Source organism: Dipodomys merriami, unplaced genomic scaffold, assembly GCF_024711535.1.
Source record: "Dipodomys merriami isolate MVZ:Mamm:240054 unplaced genomic scaffold, mDipMer1.0.p SCAF_110, whole genome shotgun sequence".
Taxonomy (NCBI): domain Eukaryota; kingdom Metazoa; phylum Chordata; class Mammalia; order Rodentia; family Heteromyidae; genus Dipodomys; species Dipodomys merriami.
In genome coordinates, this window is record NW_027202383.1 from 607,044 (window position 1) to 634,415 (window position 27,372).

At 48.3% G+C, this 27,372-nt stretch overlaps 1 protein-coding gene across 2 annotated transcripts in view; it reads left to right on the forward strand.

Annotated features, from left to right (window-relative positions):
* Positions 1–27,372, forward strand: part of Asap2 (ArfGAP with SH3 domain, ankyrin repeat and PH domain 2) — a 153,901-nt gene that overhangs the window by 45,956 nt on the left and 80,573 nt on the right. For both annotated transcript variants that reach the window (XM_070015232.1, XM_070015234.1), the window contains exons 2-3: positions 7,217–7,289; positions 21,017–21,162. In XM_070015232.1, coding sequence (XP_069871333.1) covers positions 7,217–7,289; positions 21,017–21,162 — 219 coding nt within the window. The remainder of the gene's footprint in view (positions 1–7,216; positions 7,290–21,016; positions 21,163–27,372) is intronic.

Sequence of the window (27,372 nt, forward strand, 5' to 3'; positions counted from 1 at the left end):
CACTTCCAAAGAGAACCACAGGAAGGCCAACAGCTTGCGTGGTGATTCTCCTAGCTTGGGCGTTGGGGTTCTTTTCCATTTTGTTTCATTTGAAAGTATTGCTGAGAAGAAATTCTGTGCAGAACCAAAGCTGTTGGTGGGAGAGGAGGAAGGTGTGTGGCAGCACCCGGGGCTGGAGGGTGAAGATGAGACCCTGTGCCCTCTTCAGAGAGCCGGGCCTGAGGCTCGTGCCGCGTGCTTGCTGCCCAGCAGTACCGCTGCCTCTTCCCCGGCTCCTTCATTTGCTGATGTGTCCTGACCTGGCACTTTGTGGGTTCGTGTTTCATGAATTCTCAGCTGGGGGCCATCATGGCCAGGAAGCTCGAGGGCCAGCGCTCTGCCCCGCAGATGGGGTTAGCCGTCCGTCCCTCCTCCTCATCCCAGGGAGCTGTTTCCGTTTTTTTTCACTTACTTATCTTTGAACAGATATATGAATATATCTTGCGGTAAGTTTTTCAAATCAGGCCCAACCCGGAGTCTTCCGGCCCTGTCCTCACGCCTCTGCTCAGAAGCCGCTGGAATCGCACTGCCTTGCAGAGGGTTCTCTGTGTGTCCATTTGTGGAAGTGTGCAGCTTTGAGTACTGTTTTTAGTGTCTCGTCTGTTCCTTTGACACAGTTTTATGCTCAGAGCTAAGCAAGTCTCCAGCGCCCTGCCTGACGGGAGGCCGATAGGAAAGTGGGAGGGGAAGGAAACCGTGGGATGCTCAGGGACTTTCCAGTTTCCTTTAAAAATTTCAAGACTGTCTGGGCACTGGTGGCTCACGCCTGTAATCCTAGCTACTCAGGAGGCTGAGATACGAAGATCGTGGTTCAAAATCAGCTCAGACAGGAAAGTCCGTGAGACCCTTCTATGAACTACCAGAAAACCAGAAGTGGCGCTGTGACTCAATTGGTGGTAGAATGCTCGCCTTGAGCTAAAGAGCTGAGGGACAGTGCCCAGGCCCAGAGTTCAAGCTCCGTGACCACCAAAAACAAACAAACAAACAAACAAGCAAATAAAATTTCAAGACCAATGTACTCATGTTAATCATAGTGTCAAAGTAGGGAAACAAAATTCTTGAACATTTCCCAGGACAACATGATTATTTTCTTGTATCTTTATGTACATCTAGTTTATATGTCTGTCCTCCCTTTTATAACAACACATTTTTAAAAAAAATTTCAGCTTTTGCTTTTGATTTGTATGTGTGTGGATTGGTTTATAATGAAACTTGTATTTAATGAGATGGAAGGCTTTCTGTTCTTTTTGAGATAGTGTCTCATTGGGCAGCCTCGGCTGGCTTCGACGTCTCCATCCTCCTGCTTCAGCCTCCTGAGTGCTGGGTTCTAAGATGGAAATGACTCTTACAGGCTGCATTTGCCTCTTTTGCAGAGATACAGTTGCTTGCTTTTTGTTCCCGTGCATGGTACGTGAGGGGCTTGGCCAGCTGTATACGTGGGGCCTGGGCGCGGATGTCACGGTGCAGCCTGGGCTCCTGCCTCATGCTTGGCCAGCAGGTTGGCAGGGTAGGCCCCCGTGGTGGAGGCCACGGCACCCCGAGGGCATGCTTGCTGTGCTCCCACCCCCCGCCGGGGAACACCAGATCCATGTCAGGAAACGCGTGGGAGAAAAACGAAAGGCGTGTCCTCTCTGTTTGCCTGCCTCAGAAGTCACCTACTTAAAGGTCACCTTAGGTGGTTCAGGAAGATGGGTGAGAATGCCTGGAACCATCTGCAGCATTGTTGGGAAGCAGCTGCTGCTCAGGAGAAAAGCCCCGGATGGGAATCATCCAGCCAGGCTCTGCGTTTGCCTGCTCCCAGCTTCTCTCTGATGATCTAGGATGGGACAAGAAGGTCCCTGGGCTCTCCATGCCCTCCCTGTGTATGAACAAACGCACATGAATAAATACCCTGAACATTCACTTTTGTTATGGCAACATTTCCTGGCTCTTTCTCCAAACTTATTTTTAACTCACCCTCCATCCCTCCAGCTTTAAATTAGCTTTTATTCTTGTTTGTGTACCTCATCATATATGAATACACATTTTAGGTCTGTCTGTCTGTGCATGTATTTATTTGTGGTACCGAGAATGGAACCCAGAACCTTATGAATGCTGTGCACATGCTCTACCTCTGAGCTACACCTCAGCCCGTGTATAATTTGAGGAGAGATGCTAAAGTGAGCCCTCTCCACCATTACCTGGTGTCCTGGTCACTTGATTCCCTCCGGACAGAGTCCTCCGTGGTGCCCTCCCGCCGACCGTGCAGCCTCTTTCCTGCTCTCACTACGCGTAGGTCTGCCAGCAATATATGTGCAACCCCAAGCCAACAGCGCAAGCCGATCTTGCCAGCTTTTGAAGTTTTATAGTAAATACTGAATGTATTCTGCTTTTAAAGATTTCATCAAGTTCATTTGTGTTCTGTGTAAGGAAAGGTTTTTCTTTCCATCTCCGTGTTGCTCCATTGTTGGAACACATAGCCATTTATCCATTTTAACCCTGCCCAGTTTTGGTTGTTTTGAGGAGCTGTGAGTGTCCCTGTGCGTAACTTCTGTTCTAGTAGACAATAACATTGTAGGTCGTCCTCGGCCACACCTCTTTACCACAGCTGTGACCTGGTGTGAGTCTGTGTGGGATCCTAATTTTCAGTGACACAGGCCTCACTTTATTCCCCGAAGGAGGCTGGCCCATTATTACTTTGGCTTTCCACTAGGCCCCGCGGGCTGCCATGCAATTCTGTACTTCCCAAAAGGCTTCTGGAAATGTTTGCCGCTGTCATTAACGCTCATACTCTCTGCAGAGTTAAGTGTGGGATGAGACGGAGCTGCCATCTCCTATTTGCATGACTGTGTCCTGGCAGAACTGCCTCGGGGCACAGAGCTGGGTGTGTGTGTGTGTTACGTGTGGGTTCTTGTTTTCTCTACTGTCTTTCAAAACTTTCCTTTCCCCTTAGGTGCACCCTTCAGAAATGGAGCAAGGGCGGATGCGACGGGAAAGGAGGGTCCCGAGAGGTGGAGAGGCCAACTCAAGGCCGGGGTCTCCTGTCTTCCCAGGGCCAGCATGTTGGGGGTCCCAGGAAGGAAGTCAGTGTCTTTCCACCCAGGGTCTGGGGATCAACTGCCCTGCTTTGCCATGGCTCCAAGTCGGGGACCAGGGGACCAGGGCAGGCCAGGCCAGGGCAGGTCGCATGGGTCCTACAGGCCAAATCAGCAAATGTCCTAGTGGACATTATAGTGGCTGTGAACCCATGAGCAAAGATGAGGCTACTACCACAGTCTAGGAAAAGCATGAATTTCCACAAATACCTGTTAATGAAATTTGAAATAGTTACAGTTACGGAGTACAGTTTCTGGGCTATAGGTCTACTAACAGGAACCCTGGAATTCCTTTTTTTTGGGGGGGGGGTAATGTTTCGCTTCACTGGTCTCAAAGTGAGCCTTCCTGCTCAGGCACCTGCACATCAGGTAGACCACTCAGCATCTCATCTGCCTGAGGAAACGCCCGGCTTATGGCCACACGAGTCAGCTGCGGGCTGGCTCTGACCTGTGGCCCCTGAGCCAGGCCAGCTCCTCAGACACGCCATGCACCTCGCCCGGCCACCCAGCCTGCCGCGGTGACCTAGGTTCCTCCGTGCCAGGGTGGAGGCACCTGCGGGGCCCCGTGAGGCCCCGGAGGAAGCAGGCTGACCCAGCCTGGGGCCTGCACGCCGAGGAGGCGGTGACGCTGCGCCTGAGCCCACAGGGCGGCGAGCGCGAGACCCGCGTGCAGAGGAGGCTGACGGAGCCTAAGGGGGTGCCCTGTTCTAGAACCTCTGGGACAGGATGGCCTGTAGCAGGACAGCCGGGAAGGCAGCAAGGCTGCGGGACTGAATTTTCAATGGTTTTTTATTTTCGCTTTGGCTGGAACATCCCTCTGCCGCTGTGGTGGGCATGTGAGGGCGCAGGTGTGGACAGAGGGGAGGGACCCTCGGAGTGGGGGGGCTCACCATCACCTGTGCCGCGTACCATCCCGCCCGCTCCCTGTCCCCTCCCCGCGCACTGTTTCCACTGTGTTCCTTGGGCCTGCTTCAGACACATTCCCGCAGTCTTGTTTCGGTAATAAATTTGCCCCATAAAACTTGTTTTATATAAACTAAAGGTCAGCTTGAGTCAGTCCGTGGGTTAATGAGGATTGGCCAGACACCAGCTGTTGGGCCCACCTGCCTAGGTCCTCATTGTCCATGCAGTGTGGGTGTTTGTAGTTCTTGCACGTGTTCAGGTGCAGAGCTCAGTCTTTTCCTCCCCCCTTCCCCCCCCCCCCCAAGCTTGAGCAGATGCCGAGGGGGAGTGGGAGGTGAATGCTTAATCGGGTCAGAAATCTCAGCCGAATCTCAGCCAAGTTGGCTGACTCCTTTGACTTTCAGAGACTTCTAAAAGCCTTGTTATTTTTGTTGCTTTAGGATTCCAGTGCTGCTTTATAAATAACTAGTGGACACAGGACTTTTGATATTGCCCAGTCTTAATCACTCCCGCTTCTCCTGACCAAGTTTAATCTCCTTTATCTATAAATACGCACCACAGTGAGGGCGTGATTCTCACTGGGCAGGGAATTGCTTTTCCCTCTTGTGGTTTTAATTAAATTTACCTCTGTGGCCTAGCCCACTTTGCTTCAGTCTCTACTTAACAGACAGAAGAGCAGCAGTGTGTGTTTATCCTCTTGTTCTTGGAACACTGGAAGCAGGGCTTACGCTTCAGTAACAGGCCGAATCCCATGTGGCAGTGTGAGGTTTTTGGTTTTTTTTTCTTCTTTTATGGGGACTTGAATTCAGGAATGGTGTTCCACCACTTGAGCCACACCCCCAGCCCTTTTGCTTTAGTTATATTGAGATAGGCTTTTGCATTTCTACCTGTGATGGCCTAGACTGCGATCCTCCTGTTTATGCCTCCCCCCATCACTGGGATAGCAGGTGTACACCGCTCAGCCCAGCTTTTTATTGGTTGAGATGGGATCTCACTAACTTTTTGCCTAGGCTAGCCTTCATCTTCCATTCTCTCAATCTTAGCTTCCTAAGTAGCTGGGATCACAGGCATGAGCCACTTCACTCAGCCAGCAGTGTATTTTACCAGACTTCTGGGCCAAACGTGATTGAATCCTATCCATGCTGAAGGAGGACTTTTTTTTTTTTTTTGGTCAGTCCTGGGGCCTGAGCTCTGGGCCTGGGCTCTGTCCCTCAGCATTTCAGCTCAAGGCCAGCACTCTACTACTTAAGCCACAGCGCCACTTCCGGCTTTTTCTGTTTCTGTGGTGTTGAAGAATTGAACCCAGGGCCTCAAGCATGCAAGGCAAGCACTCTACCACCAAGCCACCTTCCCAGCCGAAGGAGGACATTTGTCAGAGGTCAGCGGGTCAGAGTGCTCCCCCTACCCCACTGCCTCTGAGCAAGAGTGAGCTGGACTTGGACACATGCAGGTGCCCTGTCACCTGTGGAAGGCCAGAGAGCCAGGCTCTGGTGGAGAGGGACAAGCCCATCTCCAGGCTGATTTTCCAGGAGAAAGATTCCCAGCACTGAGCCCCCACTGGCTTTATTTTGTGTGTGTGTGTGGCCAGTTCTGGGACTTGAACTCAGGGCCTAGCACTGTATCTGATCTTTTTTTTTTTTTTTAAATTACTCAAGTGTAGTGCTTGAGCCATAGCTCTGCTTCTGTAGAATTCCCACAGAGCTCTGCCCCTACATACACAAGCCCCCCAGGCCAGCATTCCTCAGTCCTCCCAGAGCCAGACATTTGTCACATCAGAACCCATGTCCACACGTTATTGTTCAGCAGAGTCCATGCTTAGGGTCCCTCGTGGTGTATGTTATGTGGGTTGTTATGTGTTATGTGGGTTTAGACAAATACACAACGGCATGATGAGAATTTCTCTTTGTCCTACAGCAGCTCTGTCAAATGTCTGGTGCCTTGTGATCATTTTCCCACTTAAAATTGTCAGCACCAGTCATGTCTGTCTTCATCTAATAAAATGGCATTGTTGCATTAGAACCAGCACTTACAATGCTGCTGTTGAAAGCTGACTCCGAGTAGTGTGGGAACGCTGGGAGTGCAGACTGCCCTGCCCCGAGGTGGCGTGCGCTGTTTCCTGGGACAGACAGGCCCCCGCAGTGTTTCAGGATGGGACCCACCATGGGTCGTCACTGTTGGCCAGGCCTGCAGCGCCAGACGCTGACGCACTGCTGTTCCCTGGCATATCCCCGGGGCTGGTGGCGCTCTCCCGGTTTACAAGCCTTGTCTCCCATCACAGCTAGGAGTGGACATGTTTTGTTCTTCCATGGCTTAATTCGGTTGCAAGAAAATGTCAGCCCTGTGTCTTTCTTGGAAGCAGAGCTGTGAATTCCAATGCTGAGGAGCCGAGCTATTGAACAAACACTGTTTGGGCCCCTACTCCGCATTCTGTATAAAGTGCTGTGTACTGCTGTTGTTTAACTTGTGGTCTGTAAATATTTGCTGATGATTAAAATCTATCAATATATCAATGTAATTTTTCAACCTTGTGAAGTAGGCATTGTTACTTCTGGTTTCTGGAACAGAACATGTCGTCTAGCACAACTGACAAATATGTATTTGGGTCTCAACAAACTCGGAGCGGGTTCACCTCTACTAGCCCACCTGCATCTGTGTGCGGCAGGTCTAGCCCTGAGACTTGGTTGCCGTCTGGGGACCGCTGGCCAGGGTGTCCTGTGTCTTTTGCATCGTTTCCCCTGTGGGGGATGGACTCGGATACTGGGCAGCACAGACACAGGAAGGACATGCTGGAGCCTTGCTGGAACTCTGAGAGCACAGAGACCTCATGGTAGGATCGGCCTGTCCGCTGCTGCAGGCCGTGTCCCGCAGTTGACGTGGGCAGGGGGCAGGTCACATGCGTCCAGTGGGACACATATCAGAAGAGTTGTTTTCCAGTAATCACCAGCGCTGCTGCTCCGTGCTGTTCAGCAGGCTGGTTCTCCACACCGTGCTGGGATTTGTCCATGGGAAGAGCCCCAGGGGCTTAGGGGTCCAGCGGGGGCCTCCATGGGCTTTCACGGGGCAGCTGTGCGCTGGTAATTGTGGTTTATAGGTAAACCTATTTTTTTTTCTTTTTCCTCCTTTCTTGCGGATCAAACCTGGGGCCTTGCCTTGTGCAAGTGGTCTACCAGTTTTTAATTCCCATATTCTCTGTATTTTAGGCTTTGGATGTGGACCGGATGGTTCTTTACAAAATGAAGAAATCCGTGAAAGCAATAAACATCTCTGGGCTGGGTGAGTATGCACTCCTTCCCAGTGTGTGTGTAAAAGCAAAGCATTTCCTGAAGTCCTGCTCACCGTGCTCCTCCTGAGCACACAACTGCGGGCTCTCCAGTCTGCAGAAGCATGTTTTGTTTGCCTGTCTGATTCAGGGACGAGCCTCTCTCTATCCTCTTTCTTTTCCCTGTCTTGTCTTCACAGCCTGTCTTGTGAGGCTGGCTGATGAGACCCCAAGATCCTTCTGCCTCTGTTGTTTTCATTCAGAAACAAGAAGGTGGCCACCTTGGCAGATTAGAAGTTAGGGGGAATCTCAGAGATGTTGAAACAGATGATGGACTGTAAATGGCTCACGCCTGTAATCTTAGCTACTCAGGAGGCTGAGATCTGAGGATTGCAGTTCAAAGCCAGCCTGGGCAGGAAAGTCTGTGAGATTCTTATCTCCAATTCACTACCAGAAAACCAGAAGTGGCGCTATGACTCAAGTGGTAGAGCGCTCGCCTTGAGCTGAAGAGCTCAGGGACAGTGCCCAGGCACAGAGTTCAAGCCCCATGACCGACAAAAAAAAAAAAAAAAAAAAAGGTGAGCTCCTGGGAGAGTGCCCCGCTAAGTGTAGGGTGAGATTGCAGCGTTTAGTCCCTTTGTGTATACCAGGACGCCTTCATCCTGCAGCATCTCCTTTTAATCAGATGGCAGAACAGGAGATGGCTTAGGTGATGGTGCAGAGCCCAGGAATTCACATCCCATGAAGCCCCACTCACAGTAGCATGAGCACAAGCTCCAGTAGCCGCTCTTGACTGCAGAGCGCTGTGCGGGCCATGGCAGGAGTCTAGTGGATGGTCTCCACTCAGAGGGGACACTGTAGTAAACATTGCCAGGTGTATTTAGTGTCAGATTTCCAAGAGATACACAGGAACTCTGTGGACAGCTACAAAATGCTGTTGACTGACATTAAAGACAGTCTAAATGAGAAATGTATGATGTGCATGGGTTTGAGCACCTGCTTCACCCTGGTCCTAATCAAGCTGATTAAAAGATTTGTATGGAAGGATGGAAGATGGTCTTCTGCTTCTGGTAGATTCCTGTGTTGGGTGAGAGGGACAGGGAGGAATAATGGTAGGTTATTGTTGTTTTTTCTTTTTACATTTACTGTGTACTTTGTGCTTCCCATGCATTATGCTAATCTTGATAACAGACTACTTTTGTTAGACAAAGGAGGGATTTGCGTATAGGAGAGATGAGGGTGTTATCAAGAAATTCAAAGTTCCACGATGCTGGCTCAAGCTTGTTATGAAGCTACCAACTGCCTTCAGCCATCCTGACTTCAAGAAATCCCTAAATAGGATGCTCAGTTTTTTTGCTGACAAACAGTAGACTCCACAAAGTATCTTGGGTGTGTCTGTTGTGGGGCCTGAACTCTGGGCCTGGGCGCTGTCCCTCAGCTCTTCAGCTCCAGACTAACCCTCTACTACTTGAGCCATAGCACCACTTCCAGCCTTTTCTGCTTATGTGGTGCTGAGAAATCGAACCCAGGGCCTCATACATGCAAGACAAGCACTTACCACTAAGCCACCTTCCCAGCCCTGGGAGTATTTTTTTCTTATTTTTTTTTTTTTCAGATAGTCTTTTTGAACTTGTAAGTTGAAAAATACTGTAGACAATACATAAGATTATTTTATAGTCTAATTAGAGTAAAGGTGATTTTTTTTTTAGAGTAAAGGTGATTTTATGCTTACATGTTGACACCAGCAATGGGAAGGAAAGAATCTGCTTCTTGGGCAGCTGTTGTTCTATGACTGCTCTATCTGCCCAGGGACTTTGTGTGACTCCCCAGCCAGCCCGGCATGGCACACACACAGGGAAAGGTGTTGGAGGCCGGCCTTCCCATTGCTACAAACCTCATCTCCTCATCTGCTTCCCTGCAGGAGTTTCTTAAAATACAAACCAGCAGTACTGCCTTCTCTGCATAAGACATGGCAGTGTTCCTTTTTTGCCCACAAGGAAGTTCATAGAGGTGAATTCCATCCCGAGCTGGGAGGTAACGGACCCGAGCTCCTGGGTGCTTTAGAACTATCAGGAAGTGGAGATGAAGCAGAAATACAAAGATTCCTCACCTATAGAACAATCAAATATCTTAGATATGATCTTGACTTTTCCAAAGATGGGTGTTTTTTAAATGGATTGCCTTCCCTGGTAGACTCAGGTTATTAATAATTAATAATATTAATTCCCACGAAGCAATCATTCTTAGGTCCACTTGCGCCTGTGTGTGGGTCTTGGAATGCCTTGAAGTTTCTCCATTGTACCACATTTTGTACCTCCTTCCCTGTACACGCTCCACCTACCTGTCAGTGAGGCCCAGGGAAATTGGGACGTTTGTTCAGAGTCACAAACTTGCAGACAACAGGGCGGGCGGGATGTGCCTGCGACTCTGTGGGCATCTCGTCTGTGTCCTTGCTGAGAGGAGGCTGTGACCTTGCCACAGGAAGCTGGCAGTCCGTCCACCTGAACTTGGAGGGGGGTCTTCTATTTATGTCACCCTGCATCCATCCCTTACACCAGGCCAAACTCGAGTTATTATAAGGGCATGAGTCTGGATTTTTTTTTTTTAAAGCTGGATTACTGAAATCTTTATTTCAGAACAAGTGCTGTCACCTGAGGAAACGCTATACTTTTCCTGTGATGGTGCTGACAGTGGCCACGGCATGTTTGCAGCTCTTCTTTAGAACTGCTTTTCATAGCACATTCTTTTGAATATATTTAGTAGAGGAGTCTAAGGACAGATTAAATTGTTGCAGAAATAAGTCAGCCACTTTGAACAGGGGCACAGGCTGCGGCTGCCATGCTTGGGTGGGTGCTTTTCAGCTAGACTGTGCTCAGGGTCTCCCAGTGTGGAGAGTGCTCAGTGTCCCCAGACAGCTGCTGTTCTGGGAGGAGCACTCACTGCACACATGATGGAAAGACCAGTGAGAATCCTGCCACCTCTGCCACACTTTGCCTTTGTGCCTCTTCCTATCCTATGTCACTTCCGGTCTCATCATCCTTAATTCCTTGAGCCTAACATGGTCCCAGTCTGACCCCTTCATCTGCCCGTGTGTGTGTGTGTGTGTGTGTGTGTGTGTGTGTGTGTGTGTGTGTGTATGCGTGCGTGCGTGCGTGCGTGTGCACATGCGCCAAGCTGGCTGCCCTCCTTGCTAGGGGAGCTAGTGGTGACTCTTATCTTTGTCTTCATAAACCCTACCCGGAGCTATAAACACTCCAGTCACCTGGGTGTGATCTGCCCAGCCTTCTCCTTCCTGCTCTGTCAAGTGGAGACTTGAACATGGTTAGTCTTACAAACATTTAAACTTGTGTTGTTGCTGTAACAAACCACTGTGCTGAGTGACTTAAAATGACACAAATTTACCTATTAGATTTTCTCATGAGAAGCATGAGAAAATATATGAATATATATATATATATATATATGAATAACTAAAATCAGTGTTTTTCCAATAGCTCTAGAGGAAAGTCCATTTCAACTATTCCAGTTTCTACCTGCTACCTGCATTCATTCATTTATTCATTCATTTTCTCTCTCTCTTTCTTTGTCTTTCACTCGTCCTCTTTCTTTCTCTCTCCCTCTCTCTTTCCCTCCCTCCCTGCCTTCCTGCCTCACTTCCTCTTTTCTGCCTGCCTCCTGGGATTTGACTCAGGGACTTACAAGTCCTGCACCACCAGATCCATACTTCGAGGCTTTTTATTTACTTTAATTTTATTTCGGGTAGGGGCTCGTGTTTTCGCCTGGGTTGGCCTCAGGTGGAGATCCTCCTGCCTCCCATGTAGCTAGATGACAGGTAGAACCGCTACATCTGGCTTGTTGATTGAGATAGCCTTGAATCCCAGTCCTCCCGGCTCCAGTACCTGAGTTAGCATGGTACGTAGCTGAGAAAGTTGTTTTCTCACAATTTTGGAGGCTAGAAATCCCCAATTAGGGCACCATAATGGTTAGCTTGTGGGGAAGAAGAGGAAGCAAACTCTTTGGGGGATTCTCATAAGGGCACTAATCATGTCATGAGGGTCCACTCATCAAAACGTAATGATTCCCAGTAGTCCTATCTCATACATCACATTGAGGGTTTGAGCTTTAGTATTTAAGTTCAAGGAGACCATGTTTAGTCCCATAGCACCTTTTGATATAATGGAGCCCCCTCAAATGATCCAGGACAGTCTCCCCATCTCAGGTTCGTTGGTTAGCAACTTTAATTCCACGTGTGATCTCAGTTCCTTTTTGCCTGATAGCCTACTCTCACCAGGTTCCATGAATCAGGACCTAATCACTGTCTTGAGGGATGGACCGTTATTCTACCTACCTCACCTCTGAGCACTGCAGTTTTGAGGTTGAAGCAGATGAAATTAAAGGATCTCTAATAAATAAGTATTTAAGTTGCCTTACATTGTTCTGGTCTTTTGCCTTCTCTCCTTGATTATTGCAAGTCCATGAGGTTAAGGACCAATTTTAGGAGACTGTAGTTTGTGATAAAGAGCTCAGAGGTACTAAAATCCAAGAAACCTGTATTATAAACTAGCAATGCCACTCAAAATCTATGATGTTAGGAGCCTTAGTTTTCTAACAGGTAAATAGATTATTAATACTGTCACAGTAGTAACGAGAATTACCTGAATTTAGATGTACTAATGACAGAGTACCAGATAAATACATTTAGATGAGCATGGCAGGTGTAAATACACCTTCTGTGTATTTGTTGAGTGTTTTGCACAGGGGTAGGCAAGTTTACTTAGATTATTACCATGTATCTGCAAGTACTTAGACTTTCCTCTTAGTATAGAGGAGTAAACTGATCATTTTCAATATAAACTGTGTTATGGCAGACCCTAGAGTCTACTGTTGGCTTTTCCGTGGTTGAGAGTTAAGCTGCTCTAGAGCAGCAGTTTACAAACTGTCCATTCACCTGTGTTCTTACAGCCTGTGAGCTGAGAATGAATTTTACTTTCCTCAGTAACATCAGTATTGCCTCTTAATCTGAAAAGCCTTAGGTAACTACTCTCTGGCTTTCTGGGGGGAAAATTTACTTACCCCGGCTTTTTTACAGCAGTGGTCCTGAAACCTCAGAGAGCAGCAAAATCTCCTGGGGGGGGGGGGATCTTATTAAAACACAGTAGCTGGACACATGGAAGGTTTCTGGTTGGGTGGGTCTGGATAGAGCCTGAGTATTCGCTGATTAAGCATCTGGCAGAGGTGGAGCAAGTCTTTGAGATATCAGCTAGGATGCCTCTCCCACTTCAAGTGCTGCACTGGACCAAAAGGGTTTCTCTATGACCCAGTGTGTGCTCAGCCTGTGTTTCCTACACAGTGGCAGTAATTACATTTGCACTTGGTTGTTGGAGGATGGCAGCCTGCCAGGTGTGTTTTCTGCAGTGTCTTACGAATGGGTTTGTAGAAGCAGTTACTGTAATGATTTGTTGAGAAATTTTCTACAATTTTTTTTTTCACTCAGGGACTGCTGCTATCTCACCTCTTAAAAAAGAATCCCAGCTCGTAGTTACTTTAAAACTCTTCGTAGGCCAAGTTTCCCAAGCTTTGTCTCTACTTAAAGGTATGAGGTGTTTTTTACCCCCATCCTGGGAAGCTGAGGCTGAGATTTTTCTGTTTGTCTTATCTGTGGGTGGAAAAGTTCATCTCCATTTAGGAGGAAGCAACAAGGAAGTCTGATGTTCACTTCTGTAGCTCTCCACTGTGAGGGCTTGGTGGGGGTATTCTTACTGAATCTGATAGCCTCTGTCATCAGTCTGAAGGTCTTAGAGAAGTCGTCATGTACTTGGAATGAAAAGCACAGGAAAATGCTGGTTTTCCCTCAAACCCTAACCATCTTCTACCAATAGAAGAAAATGAGAGTTCACAATTTTCTCTGTATATATTTTTTCCAGTCACTTGCTATGCTAATTAGAACATAGTATTAAAGCAAACTCAAATTTAATATATTTTTTATTTAGTTTTTGACTTGATGGGATTTATATTCAGGATCTTGTGCTTGCTAGGCAGGTGTTCTGCTGCTGACTCACAACTCCAGCACATTTTTAATGCTTGTTTTTTTGAGATAGGGTCTCAGTTCCTGCCTGGGCTGATGCTTGGGGCAGTAATCCACCTTGTAGCTAGTGTGACAGGCCCACACCATCATGCTCAGCTATAGGTTGAGAGGGGTCTTGTGAACTTTGTGCCCAGACTGTGATCCTCTTGATTTTAGCCTTTCAAGTAATAGAATTATAGGTGTGAGTCACCAGTGCTCAGCCAGAGTTATGTTTCAATTATATTTTATTAGCAAATAGAGCAGATCAAAAGAAATATCATAGTTTAGGAAGTGAGATTTTACTATACATTAAGAAACCATGATTGTTCTACTTGTTACATAAGAAAATAAGTCAGTACTTGTTAGTGTTGGGCAAGAATACTGAAGCTGGTATTTTGCTATACTGTTATGGCATTGAAAACAGGAAGCAGGTTTTGGAAAGCAGTCAGTGCACATCAAGAAAATAAAAATCTCTAAATGGAAGAATTTCACACACAAAGATGTTCATTGTGTTGTAGTCTTGCTTATCACAGTGAGAAACTGAATTGGAGTCTAGCTACTTGGCACCACAATTATGGAGCCAAGTGAAGAAAACAACTTGTGAAGAAATTCTCAGGCAGTAGAATTCAGGATACAAAATAGAGGCGGTAACAAATGATGATAAAGAAGGTCTACTGTGTTGATATTCATCAACTTGATGGTAGAATAATGCTGGTGTTGATTTACAGAAACAACCTGGTACCCCTGGAGTACTTGTTATAGACCTTCTTGCACTGTACACTGTAAGTTTAGGTTCTGTCTGTCAATAGGTGAGTTATTAGGGGGACAGCATACTGGTTTGCCCAGGTTGTATAGCAAGCAGGCGGAGATGCTGTGCTCACCTGTCTCCTGACCTTCAAATGCCTCTCCTTACCTGGTGCGGGGGCAGGATGTGACTGAGGACGCACAGTCAGTGATGTGTGTGTGTGGGCCTGCCTCATGATCCTTCTGGAAAAACTCCAGGTGTGATCCAGACCATGACACACGTGTTGAAGGTGAGTCACAGGTGACCTCAGGGATGTCTGACAGTCGTCATTCCATTGTTGAGTTGTCGTAGCAACTTGTTAAGAAGAACCTCAAAGTCTTAGAGCCAGCAGAACCTCACTGTAGGCGGGACCTCCGGAGGATTTGGAGAGTTTGGTTTGGGAGGGGCTGGGAAGCTCAGAGAGCTTTCTCTGCATCTTTGGAAGGTTCCAGGGATGGCCTCTGTCCTGAGGAAGTTAAAAGAGGAAGTTAAAAGATGGGACTTGAAGATTATTGGCAGTGTTTCTAGTTCTGAGGCCCAGAGCATCTTGCTCACTCTCTGTTGGTTAACAACGGTGACTGAATAGAGACAGATGACCTGTGGAATCCCATCAGCGGTGATCAGCCTGTTAATCACAGAAGGACCTCGGGTCGGAAGGAAGTCTGAGCATTCCCTGGTAGGAAATTGAGGCCTATCTGGACCCAGCTTGTTTCACTTGGTACATTGGACCTACACAGGTTTATAAGCAGTACATGCTTCCTCAGGAGTGTATGCATAAACATAGATATCTAGAGAAATCATCCAGGGGTTGGAGGCATGCCTCAGGTGGTAGAGCACCAGCCAATGAGTGAAGCCATAGCCTAGCTCAAGTCCTAATCTCAAAAAAAAAAAAAGATCATCCAGATCAGTCTTCTGATTTTTATTGGTGTTTCTCAGGGATACAAGATCACGGATAGGACCAAGCTGCCCCCAAGTGTCTGCGGCGTTCACAGGTAGATCCGGTCACACACTGATCTTAATGTCACACACTGGCCCATTGTGCAGTGGAGACCTCTGAACCTGTGTCCCCATCTCTGAAACCCTATAGAGATGTAGGCTCCATGGTGTGAGTGAGTGGTAGCTGTTGTAGGAGGTATGGAGAACTGGGCCTCCCAGGGCCACTGGACTGTTCCTGAGGGAACATGGCTTGGGAGGTGGGGAGTGGCAGTGTCTTACTAGGCCAGTCATATATGTACTGGGAATCAGATTTCTAGGTATGATGGGGCTGAAGTTTGAAAGCACCTCACAGTGGCAGAATGTACATTCTGCACCATGGCTGACCACGTTGCTTTGCCAACATGAACTCTTCGTTCGTGAAAGGACATGGAAGCAGTTGGACATTATTCCTAATTGTGGGTAGTCACATTCAGCGACAGTTGTATCCCCTCCCGGCTTTGAATGCCAGCTACCTGGGAAAGGCATTCTGACTGGTGTTGGAGTAGCCAGGATTCAGGCAGCCTGGATGAAGAGGAGTCCAGGGATGAGTCAGGTAGCTGGGAGCTAAGCTTCAGCGCATCTTGCTTTCCAGATCCCGCAGGAGGAAACTGCCAAGAAGTCTTTCTGCTTCTAGCTCTGGAGAGTTTACCCCTTGCTGTTTCTGTCTCCAGCACTTGGTGTGGTAATGGATCATTTTTGGTGTTTGTCTTGTGAAGTGGTTGGTTGGCAGGTTCTGGTCTTTATTCATCTGTATCCCTCCAAGGCCATCTCTCTTAGCTGCAGACGCCATGTCCCTGTAGAGCCTTTCAGCAGCTCTCTATTGCCTGGATGGAGCCCATCATCCAATCGTCAACCCTGTGGCTGCCTCTTCCCAGGCTCTAGCCACACTGAGCCAGGTGAATTGCCTGTGTGTCCTGTTCCTAGCCCTGGTGTCTTTGTGTTGAGTGGACTGGTTTCTGAGTCTCCCTCTCAGATGGAGTCTGGCTCCAGTGCACAGAGGCTCTGTTTTAGGAAGCTTTGTATTCACAGGAGCTTATTGCATAGTAGTTTCCAGCACACCTGGGTTTATTCCTCAGGATAATGGGCACTTGGTAAGTACAGAGTGGAAATAACAGCGAAGGCTGGTGTTTTCTCCATTTGGAGTCTATAATCTGAAGAGGCGGAAAGCACCAACTTTACAGAAATCAAGCCACAGGTCAGTCAGCTCTTCATCCTCTTATTGGCTTCCAGATGTACTCCTATGAACAGTGGGATGTTAGAGAGCTGGCTGGGGTTGTGTTAAATTATTCACATTGACTTGCAGCCATCCCTGAAAGGAGGGATCATTGACCTTAAATAGAACCTGAGACAGAGTGCAGGGATCCCTGGCCAGCCAGCCCTCGCCTTGGCTTTGGGAACTGTTGCTGCCTGTGCTGGCCACAGACAGCACCCCAGAGCTACATCTGCAGGCATTGGTGGTTTCCCAAGGACTCGGGGCCAGCAGGAACTCTTAGGAAAGCCTTGATGGAAGTAGGTTTTTTGTTTTTTCTTTTTTTGGCAGTACTGGGGTTTGAACTTTGAGGCTGATTCTTTACTCGGCAGGTGCTATACCACTGAGCCATGCTTCTAGCCCTCTTTGTGCTGGTTGTTTTTGAGTGAGTCTTATTTTCTGCCCAGCTGCATGCCTGGATGGTGATCCACCTGTGCTAGGCTTCCCGCAGTAGCTGGGATGATAATGCAGTAGTCTCATGGACCTTTCGGCTTGGGGTTGACCTAGAACTGTGAGCCTCCTGATTTCAGCCTTCAGGGAAGCTAGGATGACCAGAGCATATCACCACACTCAGCTATGGTTTCAGATGGGTTTAAGCTATTTGTCCTCTGATGTAGCCAGGATTATAGATGTGAGCTGTCTTTGCCCAATTTGGGGGCCTGTGCTGATTGTGCACCTGCAGCCTCTTTCCTCACCTGTGAAACACCTACCTCCAGAGACATAAAATAATGCCCAGACAGCGTGGCTCTGGATAGTGCACGCCACTACTTACCACACATCGGATACAGCTTTGGGTTCTTGCTTTTTTTTTTTTTAACCACCATTGTTCCTTTAGCATTTTGATGAGTTTTCCTTTGAGCCTCCGCTATGCATTTTCTTTTCTTTTCTTTTCTTTTCTTTTTTTTGGGGGGGGTCCGGTTGTGGGACCTGAACTTTGGGCCTGGGTACTATCCCTCAGCTCTTTAGCTCAAGGCTAGCACTCTACCACTTGAGCCACAGCGCCACTTCCGGCTTTTTTCTTTTTGCTTATGTGGTGCTGAGGAATCGAACCCAGGGCCTCATGCATGCAATGCAAGTGATCTACCACTGAGCCACCTTCCCAGCCCCCCGCTATGCATTTTCTGTTCTACAATGTTGACTAAATATCCAACTTTAAATTCAGCATTCTGTCTTCTATTCCTACATCTGCATTTTAAAAGCAGACTCATCCTGCTGTATAGATACACTGTTCCTTAGCGACCTCCTCTCCTTGGGGCCTTTTCTATTGTCACTACAGATGGTCCTGTACCCACACACTTTGGTAACCTTGACTAAGGATAGATTACTGGAAGTGGCATCATTGAGTGGCCCAATTGTTTTTAGGACTTTTAATACAGGTTACTAGATTGTGAACTGGGAGGGTTTTTCACCGTTCATCTAGCATGCCTCAGGAAATAAAGTCTAAAAATGGCTCTCTCATGGGACAGAACAAGGAAAGAGAGATCCTAGTAAGCAATGAGATGATCTCAGGTTTTAGGACATTGTTCTCCTTCAGATTGGGAGCCACAGGTTAGATCTCAAACCAGGTGATGTGCGGCTCTCACTGTGGCGTGGTCTCTGCAGAGCAGCCTTATGTAAAATGTGGTACACATTTGAATATTCATCATCATCATCGTCACGTGGAGAGTGTTTACAGAGCTGCTGCTGTGGAGCACATCCCTCTTTCCTTGGTGCTCCCTTCACAAGCTGGGTGGGTGGCTGGAAGGTGCTGTCCCAGCAGATGCTCTTTACTCAGCCAGTCTCCAGGTAGCTGTGGTCTGGCCTGGAGCAGAGGGCTGGACCGCCCAGGGGAGGCTGGGGCCTAGTGGCTCTCAGGTTAGGGAACAACCCCCTTCCCCCTGCCCCCCCCCTCTGATTCCTTTTGCTTTCTTGATGGTCATGACACTTGGTATTTGGACTAACAGCTTGTGTGCTTGTCTGGAAAGTTGTAACCTTGTCTTATTCTCCCTCCAGCAAGGATAATGACAAGGTGATGAGCAAACGTGGAAAGCAGTGGCTAGCATAGAGGAAGAGCATTGGGTAGCAAGTTAGAAAACCTATGTTGTGTTGCAGCTCCATTGCAGATAGCTGTGTGACCTCGGTGAAGGCACCAACCCCTCCCTTGGCTTCTCTGTCTGTAAAGAGAGGGCCCTGAGTATTCCTCCTTCAGGATCCTTACAGTGACAGGTGACAGGACCCGGTAGCGGACACGGACTGCTCCAGGGAGGTGGGGACAGGAGGCTTGTGCTGTCTCAGAGCTGAGAGCTCGTGCAGACAGGAGCCCTGAGAGAGGAAGTGTTAACACATGCTGAGCACGAGGGACACTCTGGTGTTCCCCTGATTCCCCCCTGTTCCCACTTGGCCATTCCTACCATCCTTGAAGGCTCAGCCCAAATACCCCAGTGCTGGGCACCCCGTAAGTGGTGAATGCACGCACGACTGCCTGTCTTTTTTTCTGAAGGCTTCCATCTCCATCATAGCCCTGAAGCTACGCTGGAAGTAATGAATGAGACATGTGTGTTGGAAGTGAGGGCAGCTCAGGCGCACTGCGGGGAACCCCCTCTTGGCAGCACGGGCGGTGGCCTGCCTCCTTGCTGTGCTGGGCCTCTTTGATCTGGCCGGTTGCATGTGTGTGTAGCCCGTGAAGGAGGAGTAAAGCTGCCTTTTGTTCCTTTTAGGTCATTCAGTTTTGCTTAAACCATATGCACTGGGCCTTCTTGATAGTGTCTAAAAGAACAGAATCAGGTAAACTAAAAAGCACACAACAAACCTAACTCTTGCCTTTAAACTTAGCCCGGGCAGGTACTTGCTGGCCTCATGGTTGATTTCTGTGGGATTCTCTTAGTTCACCCTTTGGATGTATTGATGGGTTTTGTACAATGAAGAGTAGAAAATAGGGATCTATTGGATAGAACTGGGAAGATGTAGGTTCTCTAGGCTAGCCTCGACAACTCAGATTCTCACCTCCCAGATCTTCTCCTGGCTGAGAGGTTCTTGGCCCTGAATCATGAATGAGAAGTGGATGCAAGATATATTTGAATGGGGGAGGGGTGCAGGGCAGTGAGCTCGCTGGGAACAGCTTTTACAATGATATAAATAAAAAAACAGATAGACCCGGTTTGGAACCTTTCCAGACACTTGATTCCCAGGCTATTTTTTTTTTTAGGTTCCCATTTTAAGTTTGTTTTTGATAAAAAGATAAAAGCAACTCAACTACTTTCTGTTACTAGTAGGAAAATCTCCAGCTTGGGGCGATGTGGAGCAGTGAGTTGGTGGCTGTACTTTTGGAGGATCTCTGTTCTCACAGTGTGCCATCCCGGGCATCTCAGGAAGATGCTCAGGGGCTTCTGGCTTGATGCATCACTTCATTTGCCCGGGAAGGAAACATCTACTGCACCTTCCCTTTCAGCATCATTGGGAAGCCCAGCCGCCGATGGAACAAGCCGGGGAAGACGCAGGGCAGGGAGCTGGCATTCTCGCCTCTCCCACCACGTGGCTCTTCCCAGCACCCAGTGTCTGCTGCAGCCCTCAGCTCTGTGCTGAAGCCACACTGGACTGCCTGTGTCTTGACCACTAACTCTGAGATAGTTAAAAAATAGTATGTGGCTTGCAAGGACCTGCCCTGCACTGTGAGCCACACATTTTAGAGTATAATTAGCAAAGGAGAAGGTATTATTGATCCACCTGAAAGAAAAGGTAAAATCCCCAAACTTCGGTGCTTTTGTTTTGGGCAAGGTTAAACTGTTTTTAGCTTTAAAAACACTCTAGTGGGGCAGGGGGGAAAAGGGTGTGCTGACGGATCACACACATTGGGTTTAAAGCCCAGCCACTGTCCTCAGCTTTGCTTCCCAGGCTAAGTTTTTTGGTCTCTTTGAGTCCCAAACTTCCTGTCATGTCCTGAAATTTAGAAAACACAAATGTCGTGCTCCATGTAAGTAACATGTTGGTTCTGTAGTTGGTTCTATGCCCCGTGCCGTTTCCCTTGTATCTCCTCGTTCATATTGCAGCAGGCCTTTCTTTTTCCCTCGATCCTGGGGTTTGAACTCAGGCCTGGGCACTGTCCCTGAGCTGCTTTTACTCAAGGCTAACACTCTACCACTTGAGCCATAACATCACTTCCAGCCTTTTCTGAGTAGCCTTTTTTGGAGATGAGTCTCACAGACTTTTCTGCCCCGGTTAATTTTCTCCTGTGTTAATTTTCTCCTGTGTTTACAAGATCCCCACTAGACTCTTCAGGCTTCTGTCCCTGTGTGAAGAGTGTTTGGTTCTGAATGTGTGACCTGAGCTTCGTCTGGGAAGGAGCCAATCATCTCTTACTGAGTTTTTAGAGGAGATTGGGGAATGTGGGCTGGGCCTTTTGTGGTCATTGATGGTGGAGGAAGAGGCCTGGGAGGTGTGTGTGTAGGGGGAGGGGCGGGGGAGGGTGTCTGGGAGTATCACCTGGTCTGCTATGGCCTGTCAACCTGGATTGTGCTCTTGCCTCCGAACCTACCTTGCTGCTTTTTAAGACTTCCTAGTGACACGGTGGCTTGTTAGGCTATCAGCATTACTTTTCTTCCTGTAAGTCGACTTTTCCGTGGTATGATTCACAACAGAGAAGGACGGGGGGCAGAGTGCTGGGTACACTAACGAACCCTCCCTTCTCTTCCAGCACACGTGGAGAACGAGGAACAGTATACCCAGGCTCTGGAGAAGTTCGGGGGCAACTGTGTGTGCAGAGATGACCCGGATTTAGGGAGTGCATTCCTGAAGTTCTCCGTGTTCACCAAGGAGCTGACGGCGCTCTTCAAAAACCTGGTTAGTGGCCACGGTGCCCGTGCAGTCTTGGCGTGGAAGCTGGAGGGCGGGTGGCTGGCCGGGGGGGGGAGGTGGGGGGGGCTCCACGGGGCTCAGTTACAGCGCGTGCTCCCCTATCTCCGGCATGCATTGCATCAAGGTCGCACAAAGCGTAACACTAATTTTTACTCTTAACACAACTTCTTAAATTCAACTTGGCATTTTAAAAGTGCACAACTGCCGGGCAGAATGGGTAAATATATTCATCTTCCTACGGGCCTCTGGCTTCAATTCTTACAGTTTCTATCCTGTGTGGAATAGTCTCTGTTTCTGGTAATTATAGCAGACATTCAAACTGGTAATATTTAATAAATATGCTTCAGACCCATCTTACACAGCAAGGTAACCTATAATCAAAGTACAGAAATTTCCATGAATATTTAAAGGCTTCTTACGCTCCCAAGTGTAGGCTACGAAGGGAGGATGGAAAGCATTACCTCGCTTCTTGAGTGAGCGAAAACAGAGCTGGTAGGAAGGCCGGTGGCAGGGCCTGGCGAGCGGCCCTGTGTGTCCTCGCTGTGGGAACCGAATTCTGTCCCGGACAGTGAGAGGGCTGCTTGTGTCTTCTCAGCGGCACGGGCCTGGGGATCACTGGCGCCTCTTCCTGTTTGTCTTCCCCAGCTGCTCCTGAGGGTCTCAGAGGACCCGCAGGAGCTTGTCATGCGCTCTCTGTAGCAAGCATGCTGTTCTCATTTCCCTTCTCAGTGAGCTCGTAGCAAGTGAGATGTGTATGTGGTAGTGGGTTTGTAAGTCTGGCCTTGGAAGGGCAGAGACCAGGACATAGCCCTTGCCTTAACTATCACGGGGCAAAGAGCAAGACCAAGGCGTTTGGTCTCTGTTCCCTCTTCACTTGTAAATATTTCCATTGGAAATGGTAAAAATAAAAAGTTGCCACTCTGGTTATGTTTTTTACTTGGAGACAAGTTTGAAATCCCTGGGACTCTGATCGAGTTCATCGCCCTCTATCCCAGGTCCACACAGGGTGGCAACCTGTGTGCTGAACAGTGGAGTTGTCACCCCCAGATTCTGGTAGACGTGCAGAGGTGGGGCTCACCACCAGGGAGGAAAGAGTGCAGGATTGAGAAATTGCATGATCCTGGGGTAAAGCTGTTAGATGGCAACACGGTGGAGAGCCCTGGGAGAAGTCAGACGTGATCTCCAGCCCTCGGTGAGGTCCCTTCCACACACGTAGAATGGCCAGTCTGCCACTGACTGCTTCCTTGTGAGGTACAAATGAGTGACAGAAACTGGGATAAACAGTGGGGGAAAGAGAGCATGTGAAGAGCAGGAGAAAACAAAGAAGCTCTATTTCATTTCCTGGAAAAATAACAGAGACTTTGTGTCTGCACAGGAGAGGACAAGCTACTGGTTCTTAATGAAAATGGTGGGTGGTAGAGACCGGTAATACAAAGAAATGTAAAGTTAAAATCCAAACACGAGGTCTGGGAAGATGGCTCAGTGATAGAGTGCTTGTCTTGCATGCGTGAGACCCTGGGTTTGATTCCTCAGCACCACATAAACAGAAAAAGGCAGAAGTAGCACTATGGCTCACCTGGTAGAGCGCTAGCTTAAACTGAAGAGCTGAGGGACAGCGCCCAGGCTGAGTTTGGGGCCCATGACCAACCAAAAATAAAAAAAAGCCGAACAGGAAGGGCCAGATGCTGGTGGCTCACACCTGTAATCCTAGCTACTCAGGAGGCTGAGATCTGAGGATCATGGTTTGAAGCCAGTCCAGGCAAGAAAGTCCCTGAGACTCTTTACTTAATCAGCAAAAATCGAAACAATACAAAAAAGACAACAAAACCCAGAAGTGAAACTGTGAGCAAAAAAGCTCAGGGACAAGTGCCCAGCTCCTGAGTTCAAGCCCTATGATGGACACACGCACACTCTCCAACAAGAAGCATCAGAGTAGGAGAAATCTCTTGGAAAACAGATTTTTTTTAAAAAAGAAAGAAGTTATGTGGGAAACATAAAATTGACACCCACGGTCCAACAGCACGAGCAGTCCCACGTGTTCAGTGCTGTAAGGGAATAGACCTACTCCAAGGCAGCTCAGTGGAATAACAGAAGACCTTCAAAACCTCCAGTACACAACGTTCAGAATCAGAGAGGCTGTGGACTACTCAGTAGCAGTACTGGAAATGCTGTAAGAGGTGGAACAATGCTATGAAATCTCAAATACAGCTTTACCTGGACATATGCCCAGCCAGATGAGCTGGAGCATAGATCTAAAGATGATACTAGGTAGAGAAGCAAGCCAGGTGCTGGTGGCTCCTGCCTAATCCTAGCTACTCAGGAGGCTGAAAGCTGAGGATATCAATTTGAAGCCAACCTGGGTAGGAAAGTCTGTGAGACTCTTATCTCCAATTAATCACCAAAACAGCCAGAAGTGAAACTGTGGCTCTAGTGGTAGAGTGCTAGCCTTGAGCACAAAAAACTCAGGACCAGTGTCCAGGCCCAGAGTTCAAGCCCTAGGACCAGGGAAAAAAAATAGAGAAGCAATGTTCAAAAAGTTTACTCGCTAGCCACCAGCCTTTACTCTGAAACTTTTACAAGATGTGCTTTAGCAAAAGGACAAGTGAAGCTGAGAAGGAGGAAGCACAGTCCCACTGCAGGAAGACAGCAGTGAAAGGCACTTGGGGAAGATGGCTGGGTGTCTGGAGGGGTGCTGAGCAGGAGCTGCCGAAGCAGCCTGCCCAGGACAGCAAGGATGCTGGGCCCAGGACAGCAAGGATGCTGGGCCCTGGACAGCAAGGATGCTGGGCCCAGGACAGCAAGGATGCTGGGCACAGGCAGCAGGGGCTGTGCTCGGTCCTTCACCCTCAGGAATGAGCTTCTTTACCTTTGGTCAGCCTGCTCTCTGTACCTGAACTTTCACAGCTGATTTTGTGTGTGGAAGATAGCCTACTTTAGCTTATTTAAGCCTTGTAACAATTCCATAAGGAGAGTCGGTGTTCCCTCACCTTGTAGAGTGGCTAGTGGAGGCCCAGGGTGATGTACAGAGCCCTGGGGAAGCTCAGAGTGCTCGGCTACTTTTGGCGGTGCCTGCTGGTATAGGGCATCCCACATCATGGAGTCTGGAGCAGACTGGCTTGATTTCAGTTTTGTGGTCAGCTGCACAATTAACCCAAAGCAGGTCTTCGGTTTTTGTTTTTTTTTTTCACCTCTTGGATGCGGTGACTAGTATGTTGCTCACCTTCCTGTGGCATAGCTGCTTGCGGTTCTTCAGACATGGCAAGTCCAAGTTGCTGTCAGCTTCTGAGTTCTGGCAGCCTCAGATCAAGGTGGTGAGCCTTGTGGTGTGTTAAGTGGGGCATTAGGGATATTCTGTCCCCCTTGTGTCTGGTGCAGAACAGCCTGTATGACTTCCATTGGAATGTGAGGTGTGTAGCCTGAGTAAGTTTCAGGCTCTTCGCTAGTGGACAGAGTTGGGACTCACATCTAGGCCTTCAAATGCCAAACTTAATGAGTATAGTGATAGACTTTCAGGAGGACTGAGGCAGGGGAGTTTTGAGTTCAAGTTCAGCCTGTCTGGGGGAAAAAAGCAATAATAATAAAATATAAATAAATGTAATGTAAATAAATAAAATATCAATAAAGATAATAAAATAAAAGACCCTCTCCCCTAACTTGTTTGTGTACTGTGACATTGAAAGGAACCAAAGCCTCTTGTCAACTCTCTGGGGAAGGAAAGGAGGGAGCGCAGGCTTGGGCCCCTCATCTTTCAAGGATGAGACAAGTCCATCTGCCTCACAGGATGGACTGAGCGTGTGGGTAAAGTGCTCCCGCGCACCCAGCAATGCTGACAGCTGCTAGGATCTGTGAACTTAGTCACTCCAGGCCGCGGTGGCTCTGAGGCCGTGTGCATTGCTTTCATTTCAGCTTTCACTTCAGGGAGTTAGGATTATTGGTCTTGTTTCCCAGCAAAGATGAAGACAGAGAACACCTTCTTTGAACCTGAACGCACCCATCAGGCCTGATTTTCTAGAAGCTGCTGAGCTGATTGGAGGAGAAGTCTCCTTTTTTGGTATTTTGTATACCATTCTTATTCCAGTTTTTGGTCACATCTGTCCTGTCTCATATTGTCAAAGCCTTTCCCTTACTTTCCCCCAGGCATTTAAAAAACATTCTGTATGGCTAACATTCCAGAAAGAATAATAATTACCACCTGCCTGCTTTTATGCAGTTGAAACACAATCCAAAAAAAAAAAAAAAAAGCTGGCCTCATACAAAGCGAGATTTTCTTCTTTGTGGGTGAGATTCCTGTGAAGCCTGTGAGTATTCTCCACAGTCATGCAGGGCAGGGGCAAAGCCAGGCTGTTCCAGAAGTGGGACCCGTGCGATGTTAACGAGGTTATAAAGCCAGCTCGGTTTCTTAGCTTCTTTGCCCTTCCCAGATGGATGTGAGAATCCCAGCGAGATTGCCCAAATGCTTTTTAGTGTCAGACTTGCAATGGGGGATAGCTGCACAGCTAACTAAGTGTCTCTGTCTCTGACTGCAGAGACCTGGCTTGGAAGAGGGACTCAAGGTCTTCCTGCTCCATGGGGAAGACCAGCATGAGTTGGAGGCAGGGTCTAGCCATGCAGGCTGGAGCTGCTGCCCTGGATGGAGCAATCAGTTTCCTCACACGCTTCCACGAAACAGCCTGTTGCTAAGTCACTTGCCTTGTGCAAGTGACCCAGGTATGAAGACTAGCTGCAGGCTAGCCTGGTCTGTTGGGATGAAAGGCATCTCTGGCTTTGTCGTGTGTGAGGTGCCCAGCAGAGGTGCTTTGTTGTCACAGTCCCAACACCGTTGGGCTTGGGGAAGGTTGGGCTGATCCTCTACCTTAATAAAGCTTACTACCAAAAGACCTTACTACCAAAAGAGCCTTCCTTGCAACTTGTTTTATTGAAAATATTCCATGTTTTAATATGTCTTACTGATCCTTCTTAGTAGAGTAGGGTACTCTTTGTAACTTCACCTTTTGGGAGGAAGTTTTAGTTAAGGGTTTGGACATAAACTATGCTGACCTCCGAAGAAGCTCTTGAGGGCCTGTGATTGGTGGGAGCATCTACCTTCAGGTCAGAGCCAAGGCCCTGTTATTGGTGGGAACATCTGCCTTCAGGTTAGAGCCCAGGGCCTGTGATTGGTGGGAGCATCTGTTTCCAGGTCAGAGCCAAGCTGCTGTTTAATACTCTTGTTTCTTCCCCAGCTAGTTGTTGTTTTTAGTGCTTGTCTCTGCTGGGTGGGAGTTGGGAATTGGTGGGCTTTAAGGAGATGTGAGGGCTAGGCATGTTAAGGGGGGCAGAGTACATGGGTAAATCTTCTGCTGCCTACTTTGAGCTTCTGGAAAGCTTGGTTTTTTAGGCTTTATCTTTATACTTATGGCTCCATGATCAACTGGAAATTCCTCCTCTTCGATGCACAAAGACTTCCAGTGCTGTGAGCTAACTCATGTTCACCCACCCTTAACAAACCATGAGAGCAAGAAGTTAAAGCTGATGTCAGAGACGAACGTTTTGGTTGTATTTGATGCTGTGTCTTTGTGGGGGCAGTACTACCTTGTACTCCTGTGGTCTGTAGGAAAAACGTGTGGCAGAGGTCAGGGTTGCAGAGGCCTTGGGCACAGGGAAGAAAGCTGACAGAGACAAGGCCTGGGCATCTCCTGGTGTTGTGTCCATGCTGATGCTACACAGGCATTAGGCTCTGGTAGCTCGTCTGAATTTTTTCTAGAATATACTGTCTGCTCTGCTGGCTGTGGACACCCCTGGGGGAGCAGCCTTGAAAGCAGGAAGCAGTGGCTCCCCTTGGATTTGGACCCTGGCTCCTTTGGGGTGGAGGTGGGAGTCCCAGGGGCTGTTACGGGTTTGCTGAGTTCCCCCTCACATGGTGTGATTGCAAGGTGTACAAACACACAACAGTCTTCACACCTTCCCCAATGTGTGGGGGCCATGAGGGGTAGAAGAGTCACTAGAGAGGATTAGTGAACTCAGTCAGGGTTTGTTTTTCTTGTCATCATGGTGTGCTTTCTCAGTTGCAGTCTGTCCAAGAGTCAGCTGCTTCTGTATGGAGACCTCTGACTCCTCATCCATTCACCCCTAGTGCTAAGGTCAAACCCAGGGCCTTGTGCATTTTAGACAAGTGCTCTACCACTGAGCTACAGTCTAGTCCTTGCTCCCTCCCATCCC